This window comes from Ahaetulla prasina, chromosome 3, assembly GCF_028640845.1.
Source record: "Ahaetulla prasina isolate Xishuangbanna chromosome 3, ASM2864084v1, whole genome shotgun sequence".
NCBI classification, from domain to species: domain Eukaryota; kingdom Metazoa; phylum Chordata; class Lepidosauria; order Squamata; family Colubridae; genus Ahaetulla; species Ahaetulla prasina.
The window spans coordinates 217499414-217514218 of record NC_080541.1 but is presented as its reverse complement, the minus strand read 5'-3'; the positions used below and the strand labels follow the sequence as shown (position 1 = coordinate 217514218).

General features: G+C 40.7%; 1 protein-coding gene across 1 annotated transcript in view; it reads right to left on the bottom strand.

Annotated features, from left to right (window-relative positions):
- The window catches only part of CDH4 (cadherin 4), a 536732-nt gene that overhangs the window by 162639 nt on the left and 359288 nt on the right, over positions 1–14805 (bottom strand). Inside the window, exon 6 of the mRNA XM_058176710.1 lies at positions 3750–3922. Within this exon, the coding sequence (XP_058032693.1) occupies positions 3750–3922 (173 nt within the window). The remainder of the gene's footprint in view (positions 1–3749; positions 3923–14805) is intronic.

The following is a 14805-nucleotide window of genomic DNA, read 5'->3' as shown; positions in this document are numbered from 1 at the left end:
GAATTTATCGCGCCTGAAGCCGTACTGGCTAGCGATCTGAACTGCTTGCGATTGCCTTGAGGACGGAGGTATTAAAGCGGAGACTCCTCCCCTATTAAGTTTATTGCGCCTGAAGCCAGATTAGGCTAGCGATTGGGAGTGATTGCAGCTGGCTTCAGAGGGAGACATCAGAGCAAAGATTTCTCTCTTTTTTAATTCATCGCGTCTGAAGCCGAATTCGGCTAGCGATCTGAAGAGCCTGCAGCTGGCTTGTGGAGTCAACCATTCTTCGACTCGCAAGTATACTTCCCATATTTCCGATGGTCTTAGGCGACCCCTGGCAAATCGTCATTCGACCCCCAAGGGGGTCGCGACCCACAGGTTGAGAACCGCTGCTCCAAGCAAACATCAGCCTGAACTGATTGACTGAATCAAGCAGAGACACTGATGGGAGAGAAGAAAAATGGGAGTGTGTGTGGGGAGGAGGGGGGGGCAGAGGCTTTGCCACAACTTTCAGTAAGCTTCTCCATGCTCATCAGATTGGGCTCTTCAGATTTATGGCTTTCAAACTTTGAGGCAGGATTCTGGAAATCTTAAAAAAGGAAACTTAATTCCTCCCCCCACCATCCTATTTGTGACATCTGGTTTTAGGATAGAAAAAACAGGACGTGCTGATTACAAAAACAAAAACAAAAACCAGAATGTAACTCTGGTATAGTCAGAAAACGTAAGAAAAATGAGAAGGAGAAAGAGAAATGGAAGAAAGAAGAGCTCCAGCTCCAACACTGGAAATTTTTAAGAAAATGTTGGATAACCATTTGTCTGAAATGGTGTAGGGTTTCCTGCCTGGGCAGGGGGTTGGACTAGAAGACTTCCAAGGTCCCTTCCAACTCTGTTATTATTATTATTAAGAGAGATGGAGACAGAGAGAAAGGAGAGAGGAGAAGGCGAAGGAAGAAGGGGGTGAGGGAGGGGATGGGGGAGGAGGAGGAGGAAAGAAGATGAAGAAGAAACACAACAGTCAAACTGAAATTAAAAAAAAAAACTATGAGAATTAACAATGACAAGCCCCATATTAAAAGTGAGAAGGAAGATATCTTTAATCTTTAATTGTAAAAATTAGGAGGAACGTTGGAAAACTGCAAGTATAGAATTTCCATACTTTATACTGAGTTCATTAAGATGGAAAGCCTAAGAACATTTTGAACCGTTTTCCCCTAACTTTCTTGCCACCTGGGATTTAATTGCCATTTATGAGATAAGTTATATACTATAATATAACAACAGTTGGAAGGGACCTTGGAGGCCTTCTAGTCCAACCCCCTGCCCAGGCAGGAAACCCTACACCATCTCAGTCAGATGGTTATCCAACATTTTCTTAAAAATTTCCAGTGTTGGAGCATTCACAACTTCTGCAAGCAAGTCGTTCCACTTATTAATTGTTCTAATTAATTGTCAGGAAATTTTTCCTTAGTTCTAAGTTGCTTCTTTCTTTGATCAGTTTCCACCCATTGCTTCTTGTTCTACCCTCAGGTGCTTTGGAGAATAGCTGGACTCCCTCTTCTTTGTGGCAACCCCTGAGATATTAGAACACTGCTATCATGTCTCCCCTAGTCCTTCTTTTTATTAAACTAGTCATACCCAGTTCCTGCAACCGTTCTTCATATGTTTTAGCTTCCAGTCCCCTAATCATCTTTGTTGCTCTTCTCTGCACTCTTTCTAGAGTCTCAACATCTTTTTTACATCGTGGCGACCAAAACTGGATGCAATATTCCAAGTGTGGCCTTACCAAGGCATTATAAAGTGGCACTAACACTTCACGTGATCTTGATTCTATCCCTCTGTTTATGTAGCCCAGAACTGTGTTGGCTTTTTTAGCAGCTGCTGCACACTGCTGGCTCATATCTAAATGGTTGTCCACTAGGACTCCAAGATCCCTCTCACAGGTACTACTATTGAGCAAGGTACCACATTGACTTACAGGTACCACATACCTGTGCATTTTGATTTTTTTGCCTAAATGTAGAACCTTACTTTTTTCACTGTTGAATTTCATTTTGTTAGATAGCGCCCAATGTTCAAGTTATCAAGTTATCAATGGATACCTCTGATATCTCTTGATCGCTTATTGGGGTGAGAGTGCAAGACATTCCAAGATCAAGTGGCAGAAGGCATCAAAAGGCAAAACAATGACTAGGAGATAGACAGCTGAAGAAAAGCAGGAGGAATGAAGAAATTGTTTTGCATCTATTGCTATTCCTCTACTAGTAAATTGTTTGCTCCATCATTCTGCAATAACAAAATAAAGTTAAAATTCACAGATGTAGGTCAGCCGATTATTCGTTCAGGCTTTACTGCTTGAGTAAAAAGAATAAATACTTAATTGGCAGACAATCCCAATTTAAAAGAGCATATGCAGCGTGCCATATGCTCCTAATCTTCAAATAGATTAGGTTATACTAAAGTGCTTTTTTTGAAGCACTTTAAACCATGCGCTGGACTTTGGGCAGTGAAGATGGGTTGAAGGCCACAGGAGTGCTCAGCTATTATCTATTTTTTTTATTTGACCTTTCTTGCTTTTTCACTGAAACAAAAACTTAAAGATGATAAAACATGGTAAAGAAAATCAGAAAAGAACAACCACCACATACACACACAAAAAGCAAACAAATTTATAAGTCACATTTGCTTAAAGGAAACATTGGAATTTAAAATATCCTTATTTGAGACTACTCTTCAAAAAGACACCTTGTACAGACAGTTAATCTACTTTGGAGAAGAAAAAAATACAGATAGTCCTCAACTTATGACCACAAATAAGCCCAAATAAATGACCACAAATAAGCCCAAAATGTCCGTTACTAAGCAAGATGGTTGTTAAATGAGTTTCGCCCCCTTTGACAAGCTTTCTTGTCACAGTTGTTAAGTGAACCTCTGCAGCTGTTAACTAAGCAAAATGGTTGGTAAGTGAATCTGGCTTCCCCATTGACTTTGCTTGTTGGAAGGTTGCAAAAGGGGATCACATGACCTTGGGACACAGCAACGGTCATAAATGTGATCCAGTTGCCAAGCCTTCAAATTCTGATCACATGATCACAGGGAATGCTCCAATGGTCATGTGAAAAATAGCAATAGCACTTAGACTTATATACCACTTTACAATGCTTTACAGGCCACTCTAAGCAGTTTACAGAGTCAGCCTATTGCCCCCAACAATCTGGGTCCTCATTTTTTTTTTTTGCATTTATATCCCGCCCTTCTCCGAAGACTCAGGGCGGCTTACACTATGTCAAGCAATAGTCTTCATCCATTTGTATATTATATACAAAGTCAACTTATTGCCCCCCAACAATCTGGGTCCTCATTTTACCTACCTTATAAAGGATGGAAGGCTGAGTCAACCTTGGGCCTGGTGGGACTTGAACCTGCAATATTGCAAGCAGTTGCTGTTAATAATAGGCTGCATTAGCCTGTTGCGCCACCAGAGGCCCTAATTTTACCAACCTCGGAAGGATGGAAGGCTGAGTCAGCCTTGAACCTGGTGAGATTCGAACTGCCAAATTGCAGGCAGCCAGCAGTCAGCAGAAGTAGCCTGCAGTTCTCCACTCTAACCACTGCGCTACCGTGGCTCACAACTTGATCATAAACCACTTTTTTTCAGTGCCGTTGTAACTTCAAACTATCACTAAACGAACGGTTGTAAGCCAAGGACTACCTGTAACTATGAAGTCGGGAGTTTAATTTGTTAATCAGAGAAGTTGCTTTCTTACCTCTCGATCGAGTCCTGCTGCCACTGTCACTATATCTCCAGTCTCGCTGTTAATGGTAAACATATTCTGGGATGGACTTTGTGGAGTTTGAGTCACAATGCGGTACCTCACCATCCCATTTGCTGTGGTGGCGTCGTCGGCATCGTTGGCCGTCACTGTCATCACGTAAGTTCCTTCACACAAGGTAAGAAATGACAACAGAATCAATCAAATGTTCCACAAGAGTGGGATTGATAGAATTCAAGTCCTAGAGGACAGTGGATGAATTTTGTGAGTCATCTTGTCCAGTCTTACTAAAGCTGGTGCCCTCCAGCACTTTAATTCTCTTCAATTCTAAGATACATGATTATTTATCCATTGATCATACTTGTCATGAGCGGCATGATGGCTTAGTGGTGAAGACACTCACCTCCCATTTGGAAGGTTGAGAGTTCAATCCTAGGTAGTGGCAGGTATTTCTCGCCTAGGGCGCAAAGAAAAATATCTGCTGTGAACTCCACGTGGTGTCAGGAAGGGCATCTGGCCAGTAAATGCTCAGCTCCATTCCGTCACCCCGACTCTACCCCAAATTAAGAGATTACGGGGTTATAAAAAGGGAATTTTTGATTATACTGGCCATGAATTATGGTAGAACTCTTTCACAGCTGGAGGGCATCAGAAGATGAAGAAGGTTATTTTTTTTCTTTTCGTAAAATAGAGGAGAATTTTGGTAACATTAAGGAGGAGAACATAAGGAAAAATGTCTTCTAATTTGAGAACCATAAGGAACCCAGTGGAAGATGGAAAAAGTCAGACATTAGCTCACCAAATTGCCCTTCAAGCTCTGAGAAAATTGAACAAAGCTTGTCTAATGAAAGTCTAATGGAATGAAGTCTTACAGAAATTCTTGTGATGTCTTTATTGAGTAGAGTCCCCATCTACTTTTGACTAAAGTCTACTATTGACTAGCAGGGATTCCACATCTTCCTCTGATGATGCCACTGAAAAGGTTTACCATGGGACACCAGAGGCATCATGGGGAACAATGCAGCTGCCTTAAATGACAGCGTAAGAACCAAACTGCAGCTGTATTTTTCAACAAGAGGTCTCACGGTTGTCAGGGGAAAAATAATTTGCAAGGTGCACACAGATAGACTGCCTTCTCCTTTCCAAACCAGTGAACTACTATCTTATCAGCCTACACTTGTTCCTGAAGCTGGCAAGGATTGAGTTCGCACAGAATTCTTGCAGTTGTTCAGCTTGACAGGTTTCAGCGCAGAGGTTTAATCTAAAGTAATATGGTGAAAATAATGCATGTTGCCTATAAAAAAGGTAGAGAACCAGGCTCAAATGCAGGTGGGAGTGAGAAGTGAGCATTAGCGTTGACAGTGTACACAATTGTCAATTTTTTGAAGAAAAGGCGGGGTAAAAGTGTAATAATCAATAATGAAAATCGACCCAGGAATCTGCCAAATTGTCACACCTGTCCCGACTTGGTTTCTTAGGAAAGAAAGACCCTCAACTCCATTTGTGAGAAAAGTATACTTTTTACTAAAGATCAAGTGATTACAGTACACCAAAGTCAGAACTAACATTTGCATTCCCTAATTAACTTTCCCTTTCCTGTTCCTCCTACATGTTATCTCTTTCTTGTCCAATTACATTCAAAGAATTTGTTTTGCTAATATATAGTGACCAGACGTCCCGCTTTTGGCAGGACAGTCCCGGTTTTTAATTATTTGTCCCGCATCCCGCGGCAATTCCAAAAAGTCCCAATTTTTTTTTGTTTCTCTCCCATTCTGAAAATGGGAGGCGGCAACGCAAGAGGAGGAGGCGGAGAAGGGGGAGTGGCGGAGAAGGGGGCGCGAGAGGGAGGAAAGACGCCACTTGACTTCACCCAAGAGGAAGAGAAGAGCCGAGAGGAGAGCCGAGGAGAGCCGAGCCTGCCTGGAAGAGCCGAGAGGAGAGCCGAGCCTGCCTGGAAGAGCGGAGAAGCAGCAGCCGCTCCTCCTCCTTCAGGCAGTCGGCAAGACTCAGCGCACATGTGCAGCCCCCCCCCTCGGTCAATGGTGTCCCGCTTTGCCATCACTGAAATCTGGTCACTTTATGCTAATAGTCTCTGCATTGGTGGGCTTGATGGTGAGCTGCTGCACTTCTGTTCCCAGGCCTCTGGCCTTGGGGCGATGCCTCAGGAAGAGCACAATAAGTACTTTCAGTTTCCCCCTTCCCCACAATTCCAACAATTCCCACCCCCATAGTTTATGGCTGGTTGGCGTCTAGCAAAATGAAACTGAAGCTGATGATGGTAGTTCTGACACAAATCCAGCTTTCAGCAGATGCCTCTGGAGCTGCAACAGCCATCCAGGAAGCCTCTTGCGTTAGTGGGAAGCTGAACTGGAGGGCAACAATTCTCTTCCACTTTTAATACACAGCAACCAGGGGAATCTATAAAACATGTTGCCTGTGATTCAGAAGGCTATAAACAGCCATCAAAATTAATAGTGATAGAACATTTGTGGCTCAGGGTTCAACTATGTGGGATCTTTGATGCTCTCTCTGAGTTTGGTTGTTTTCTTGGAGATCTTTCATTACCAAACTAGGTAACATCCATCAATGCTAGAAGGGAGTGAGGCTTGCTCTCTTTTTATATACTAATGACTTGCCCTCTCAATGTCGGTGGGAGTGTTTTTGGTAGTTCCTTGATTAGGCTGTTATTTACTTTAGAATAGAATAGAATTTTTTTTTATTGGCCAAGTGTGATTGGACACACAAGGAATTTGTCTTGGTGCATATGCTCTCAGTGTACATAAAAGAAAAGATACGTTCATCAAGGTACAACATTTACTATGAACTTGTTTGAATGGTAGTTCCTAGATTATTGATTATTTGTGAATCTCTGCTGTTCTGGGTGTTTATTACTGGTGAAGAAGTGTTTTGTTCTTTTTGTTCCCTTTTTTTTTATTTTTGATTGTCTCTTTTAAATATTATGTAACTGTTGTTTATCTATGTGTGCTTGTTAATGGCTGTTCATAATAGCTTTTGATAGGCTGATCCTTACTCAAATATTTTGGCCACCTAGTGAGAAGGAAGGCCTCAATGGAGAAGAGCCTAATGCTGGGAAAGATTGAGGGCAAAAGAAGACGGGGACGACAGAGAACGAGGTGGCTGGATGGAGTCACTGAAGCAGTGAGCTTAAATGAACTCCAGAGGACAGTAGAGGGTAGGAAGGCCTGGATGAACATTGTCCATGGGATCGTGATGGGTCAGACACAACTTCGCAACAAACAACAACAACAAAGGCAGATCCTTCATAAATCTGTCCAGTCCCTCTCTAAACCCATCTAAATTGGTTGCTGTTACAACTGCTGGCAGTGAATTCCACACCCTTATTATGCCCCATGTGAAAAAAAAAATCCTTTTGCTGGATGACCTTGGCTTCTTCAACTGAGGTAGACACAGCTAACTATTCCCCAATACTAGCTATATGCATTTTAGGGGAAAAAAAGGAATAATTTTGCAAGCCCCACTCCAGAAGATAAAAATTTCCATTGCAGAGCTGAAAAAAGTTGGGTTACAGCACTTCTTAAAAATTGGTCACCCACAGCTATATCAATTTGCTTCTGATCAAATGACCGATGCGAAGTTCTCTGTTCCTTTATAAAGCAGCTTTTGTGACCTCAAAGAATCTGGACCTAGAAAGTAATTAAAAGGTTGATTTTTTTTCTTTTCTTAAAAAAAGAGTAGCGAATGGTTATTCTGGGGATTAAGATAAAAGTGCCATTCTTAAATCAGTTAGGATCAAAGAGTTGGAAATGACATTGAAGTACAGGATCCCTTAAACCATTCCTGACAGGTGAAAAATCAAAGAATCAGACGAATAAAATGAGACGGTGGGGTTTTTTCTTTTCTTTTTCTTTTCCAGATAAAATTGTTCTGTGCTCTGACTTGCCAGCTACCAATTTGTGATGTTGCTTGCTTGCCTGACCTTTTCCAACAAAGCGATTAGGACTTTGTTCCTAATCAGATTTCGTAGTACTGTGCTGAAATTTGTCTGGCAAATTTAGCCATGTACTTATTGCTGGAGTGCTTGAGAACTTTTAAATCATTTGCCTCGTTTTTATGTTGCCGTTTCTTTTTTCTTTTAATATAAATTTTCATGTTGCCGTTTCTTGAACTGACTTTATTATCGGAGGTGGAGGAGAAGGTACAGGTAGTCCTCGACTAATGGCCGTTCATTTAGCAACTGTTTGATGTTACAAAGGGCAATGAAAAAAAGTAACTCATGACTGAGCCTCACACTTATGGCCATTGCAACATCCTTGCAGTTATGGGATCCCAATTCATTAATACGTGTTATTAATGACTGCAGTGATTTGCGAATGATTTTGAACAAAAAAAAAAGTGTTGTGGCCATATGATCTGTCACTTTAATGACCGCACTGCTTAACAATGACTTTTCCAGTCCCAAAAGTGGTCATAAGTCGAGGACTATCTGTAACTGCTAAGGCTTTATACTGCTCCATTTTTTTGTTCTATAAATGGTTGATGGCCAGTTTCTTTTTTTCTTTTTTGGCTAGACTTCGGTTTTTGTTTTATTTTTTGGATGTTTGATCTTTTTCATTGTGTCATCCCTTTGACTGTGGCACTGGGCTAAAAGCGGGTGGCTAACCTTCACTGAATTTATTACACACATTTCACATTAAGAATTGTTTTTAATAAAGGAGAATATGTGTTGTTCAGCGTTGAAATGAGGGGTCGTTGATGCTCGCTGAACTTGGTTGTTTTCTCACAGACATTTCATTACACAAATTAGATCAGTGCTAGTACTGATTTTCCCAAACCAGCATTGATGATTTTACCTAATTTAGGTGAGGAAACATCTGCAAGAAAACAACCAAGTTCAGAGAGTACCAAGGACCCCTTATAATGGTTTTTGACATCAAAATCTAAACTCTATGAGCAGCTATATCCCACTATTTTCATTTTTATGGCCGCATTAGAATATCTATTATACCAACTTACATTAAAGCAAGATTGATGCTCATTAGGTAGACTTAAAATGCATAAAACGGGGAAGTAATGAGGCATTTACCAAGAGGCTATCCTTCCTCCCAAAAGAAAATTCCTTCCACTTTGCAATTTTTGCCTCCAAGTCACGTTTTCCCAACAAGTCACCTTTCCCAACAACAGTTTGTCTACGGCTTTGATTTAAACATAAGACAATGATAATTATTTTGTACTGACCTGTACCTTATGGTTGGTGTTTATAAACTGTTATTATTGCCACACTATTAAAGCTTTATTAACCTTTTTGGTCTAATTTTCAAACTACATGATAGTTAATTTAATTATCTCTCCTTCCCCTGGAAAAAAACCCAATGCAACTCATTATTGAAAGATATGTAGCAGTAGCCATATTACAGGAGCTCTCCATTAACCTGAGTTAATTATAGCTTTGCACTAAATTTTTCCCTTCCAGCCATTTTCCTGGGGAAGATGCTGATATTTTGCAGATTGTACGCTACACACATAGCTAATTGAGGAGAAAAGACTAAAGTTTAGTTATGGGGAGGACTTTCAGAACAAACAAGCAGATAAACGAGATAAACTTTCCAATTCTGACATCCACAGCCATTGAGACCCAGATCTAACCCTCCTTCCAATGTTGAATAAACTCATAATAGTTTATGACCTGCTCTCTCGTTTATCTTTTTCCTTTTTCTCCCCGTTTCCACACTTTTCATAAATGTACTGTTTGTGGGTGGAAGACAGGGAGTTAAGAGTTGTTTCAATTTGTGTTTTTTTCAGGCACTCCAATAGAGATTTCAGAGTAAACTAAGAACTATATGGTAGATCTGAACTGGAGGCTGGGCGAAAATTGCTCTAAGTTATTTTCTCTTCATTTACTGAACACAACGAGTAAAAACCAGCAGGACTGTGAGGTTTCCGGTGGCCTTACATATTCCAAGCATATTCAGAAACCCTAGCACAGAAAATAAAATTACCCATATGTGTATTAAGCATCCACCCCGATTGAAAATCCCTCTTTCCAGTCTGAGAGGAACTGATAGCATTGATAAAATTTTAAAACTGAATATCAAAATAACAGGCCTGGTTAGCTATTTCAGTCCTCTAAATATATATTTTTCAGGCTCTGGATAAATAGAATGACAAAGTTTATATATACCCGTAAGCCTATCTTGTGAACATAATGTTAGGGAGTGAAGAAATGAAATTCATTTTCTTCGGACACAATAGCAGTCTGGATATTTGTATAAACCTTTTAGCTGTCTTGTAGCCAAAATGCCAGAACGTACATTGCACGCTTGAGACTGGTTTCCAGGTTAGTATTCTTTTAAAAGGTTTTCTAAAGGAAATTGCCTTTTGCATAATTCCCAGACAACCTGTTCATATAATCCTTATATCATCATCATTATGCTTATAGTCTTCCTTAGCTATCATAACCCAACACACCTGAATAGCACTAAACGGACAGACAAATGCTGGTTCTGACCTTCAGGTTGACACAGACAGTTTATGAGAACGATACTTGATCTCCTTCTTTTGATTATGGCAAGCAGGACTTGGTTCAGAGGTGGATATTCAGCAGGTTCTGACCAGTTCTGGAGAACTGGTAGCAGAAATTTTGAGTAGTTTGGAGAACCGGTAAATATCACCTCTGACTGGCCCCTCTCCCATCTATTCTCTGCCTCCCGAGTCTCAGCTGATCAGGAGGAAATGGGGAAGTAAGCTTCCCCTGGAGTGGGGAGGGAATGGAGATTTTACGGTATCCTTCCCCTGCCACAGCCACCAAGCCATGGTAATCTATGAAACAGTACAGACTCTGCTCATGGGGATTATAAGAATAGGCCCATGTAATCTTATTATTTATTGAACAGAATAACAGAGTTGGAAGGGACCTTGAAGGTCTTTTAGTCCAACCTGCTGTTCAAGCAGGAGACCCTATACTATTTCAGACAAATTGTTGTCCAATCTACTCTTTAAAACTTCCAGTGTTGGAGCACCCACAACTTCTGGAGCACCCACAACTTCTGGAAGCAAACAAATCAATTGTTTTGTCAGGAAATTTCTCCTTAATTCCAGGTTAGTTTCCTCAATTAGTTTCCATCCATTGCTTCTTGTCCTGCCTTCAGGTGCTTTGTATTTGTATTTGTACGCTGCTTTTATTATTTTTATAAATAATTCAAGGCAGCAAACATAGCCAACACACCTTCCTCCTATTTCCCCTAAAACAACATGGCAGTGAGGTTAACTTGGGCTGAGAGACAATGACTAGGTCAAAGTCATCCAGCTGGCTTTGAAAGTGAGACTAGAACTCACAGTCTCCTGGTGATTGGTCCAAAGTCCCCCAGCTGGCTTTCATGACTGAGAATACAATAGAATATAATTCTTTATTGGCCAAGTGCGATTGGACACACAAGGAATTTGTCTTTGGTGCATAAGCTCTCAGTTTACATAAAAGGTATAAGTGATAAATTATGATCATAGTCATTATAAATACATCCACTGTGAATCATAGGATACACCATTTAGTGATAATCATAGGATACTAAATAATCATTTAATGGCTAAGGTAGGACTAGATCTCACAACTGCCTGCTTTCTAGCCTAGTGTCTTAACCACTAGATATCTATGGAGTCATCCAGATCCTGGTTGTCTGAAAGGTGCTTTTTCAAGAGGCGACTCGATTTTCTGGTTTAGCAAAGCTGAAGAAGCTTCTTGGATGAGAAGCGAAATGTCTTCAAAGAAAAACCAGAAAGTCCAGTTGCCTCTTAGAAAAGCACCTTTGAGGCTTAACCACTAGACCAAACTGGCTCTCCATTTTCCTAGCCATAATATGGAAGTAATTTATTACTGCCTTCTTTGATTTTTGACCTTCTTTGATTTGATTTCCTAGTCTAGCCTACAGCCCTGGTGCTTCCTTAGTGATCAACTATCAAACTCATAGCCAAGCCTGACCTTGTTTAGCTTCTCTGAGGTCAGCCAAGGGGAACCAGGTGCAACCACTGATTGTGGCCCATAATCAACAAAGCACATTCTTTTCACTAAAAAGTGTTGCCCTCTTTTTGACATGGCTTTTTTTTTTTTTGAAATTCAGCTGGTGTTCTCCATGACCTTTCCAGAAGCTAACCTAATTAATAAAGGAAGTTGCCTCCTAATTGCTAGATTTGCTGGATCCTCAACCTCTCGAGAGCTACACGGAGAGACACCTTAGTGTGGAAAACAGAACAAAGCCGCCTGAAGAGATGGCATGAAGAATGCACGAAGACTCCCATTGTGAACGATTGAAGCCATACTTTTTATGTTAAGAAAATTAAGCACTTGATTAAGAAAACAAATAGGCCATTTTGTGTAGACATTAGAAGGGATTTGATCACTGCTTTGGGGAAGGGAAGAGGGAGGGGGAGTGTAGGAGACTGCATTTTGGTTTTGTTTTGTTTTTTGAGAAAGAGAGAAGATTGCAAAGGACTAAAAAGCATCATTTCTTTTCAGATTTCAGATTAACAGGGTTGGAACGGACCTTGTAGGTCATCTAGTCCAACCCCCTGCCAAAGCAGGAGACCCTACACCGTTTCTGACAAATGGCAGTCCAATCTCTTCTTGAAAGCCTCCAGGGATGATGCTCCCACAACTTCTGAAGGCAACTTCTGTTCCATGGGTTGATTGTTCTCATTGTCAGAAAAAATTCCTCAAAATATAATATGTGGGGTATTTATACCTTCTCTTGGGTTTTCCAGTTTTTTTTTTTATTTGCATTTATATCCCGCCCTTCTCTGAAGACTCAGGGCGGCTTACACTATGTCAAGCAATAGTCTTCATCCATTTGTATATTATATACAAAGTCAACTTATTGCCCCCAACAATCTGGGTCCTCATTTTACCTACCTTATAAAGGATGGAAGGCTGAGTCAACCTTGGGCCTGGTGGGACTTGAACCTGCAGTAATTGCAAGCAGCTGTGTTAATAACAGACTGTCTTAGCAGCCTGAGCCACCAGAGGCACCGAGACACAGTTGAACTTCCTGTTCCTGTGCAAGAACATGCATTCTATTGGCTGTTGTCAGAGTCCCATGGGGCCCTGCACAAATCTTAGGAGTTTGTCTGAGCTAAGTTTGGTTGAAGTTTGCTGAGGGGTGGTGCAACTGAGATGATGCAACGAAGGGGCTTGTGTCCTAAAAGGGTGTTGGGCAATTCCTATTATGGCTTAATCCTGGTTTGGATCTTGAGTGATGGCTAATCCTATCACTCTGCCTTTGTTTTAAAATATCCCAGTTTAAATGGATATCTGCCTGCAGTATTTTAGCTATAAATAGAACTAACTATCTCTTTATCTCTTAAGTGCTGACATCTGCTGAGGGCTATTAAAGAAGGTGGGGGCTGCTTTCCAAGATCATGTTTCTCCATTTCTCATCCAGGTTAATATAATATTCTGCCTTTTTAATATTCCTCAAAATATTTCATTCTTCTAGGAGACGGGTGAGTGCTAACTTTCTACAGTTACTACTACTGCTACTACTAGACCTCAGCTTCTGACCACAATTGAGCCTAAACATTTCTGTTGCTAGTTGTTAAGTGAGTTTTGTCCCATTTTATGATTTTTCTTGCCACAGTCGTTAAGTGAATCGCTGCAGTCGTTAAGTGAATCACTCGGTCCTTAAGCAAATCTGGCTTCCTCCACTGACCTTGCTTTTGGAGGCCACCTGGGTAGGTTACAAATAGTGATCTCACACGATCCCGGGACATTGCAACTATCATGAATGCATGCCAGTTCCATGTGTCCCAAATTTGATCCCGTAACCACATGGATGTTGTGAAAAACAGTCCTAAATTTCTTTTTTCAGTGCCACTGTACCTTCAAAAGGTCACTAAACGAATGGTTGTAAGTCAAAAACTCCTTGTGCTAATCTCCTTTCAAATGGAGGTTTAGTAGTTATTTTTGAAAGTCCAATATTTATTTCACTGATCATTAAAAAAAAAAAAGCATTTCATATAGAGCCTCACTGAAAGTCTAAATACGATGATGGGAGTGGAAAGGCTGAAATTATTATTATTATTTTTTTGTTTACATTTATACCCCACCCTTCTCCGAAGACTCAGGGCGGCTTACAGTGTATAAGGCAAAAATGAAAAAGAAATCATTTTTCCACAAAACTTGACGTTCATGCCACCTTTAACTTATAACTTATTCCATCATGATGGTGTTTTTTTTAACTTGGCTCCAATTGTATCGATGTATTGCATTTTTAATAAGGTTTTTATGCCCTTTTAGATTAGATTAGATTAGATTAGCAGAGTTGGAAGGGACCTTGTAGGTCATCTAGTCCAACCCCCGCCTAAACAGGAGACCATACACTATGTCTGACAGATGGCAGTTCAGTCTCTTCTTGAAAGCCTCCAGGGATGAAGCTCCCACAACTTCCGAAGGCAACTTCTGTTCCATTGGTTGATTGCTCTCACTTTTGGGAAATTTCCCCTTATTTCTAGGTTGAATCTCTCCTTCTTCAGTTTCCATCCATTATTTCTTGTCTGGCCTTCAGGTGCTTTGGAAAACAGCTTGACCCCCCTCCTCTCTGGGGCAGCCCCTCAAATAAAACGGCCTTTTAAATCGGTCGGCGTCATTCTGTGCGTGAGATTGACAATATCTAAATTTAATATTTAAAAATTAAATAATCATGATATGCATTCTCTCTCTCTCTCTCTCTCTCTCCCCTTCTCTCTGCCCTCTCCCCCCCCCCTGGTTTTGTCCAACCTTCAATAGGAATATTTTCTCCTCACGCACTTGGACAAGCAATGCAACCCGGAACTGACAGTTGTATTGTTAAAGAAGACAGGTTGATACATCCTTGTCAGGCCTCTGTATCCATCATGCTGGAGAATAAGGAGATCCAAAAGGATCTATGCTATCACTAGCCAGCAGCGTCCTTCTGCTTTTGATATAGGATGAATAGGGAAGTCAATACAAAAAAATTAAAATTAAAAATAAAATAAATGAACGCAAACCTTGTACAGAAGACAACAACATTCTGGAAACCTTTCACATACCCCAAGATAATCA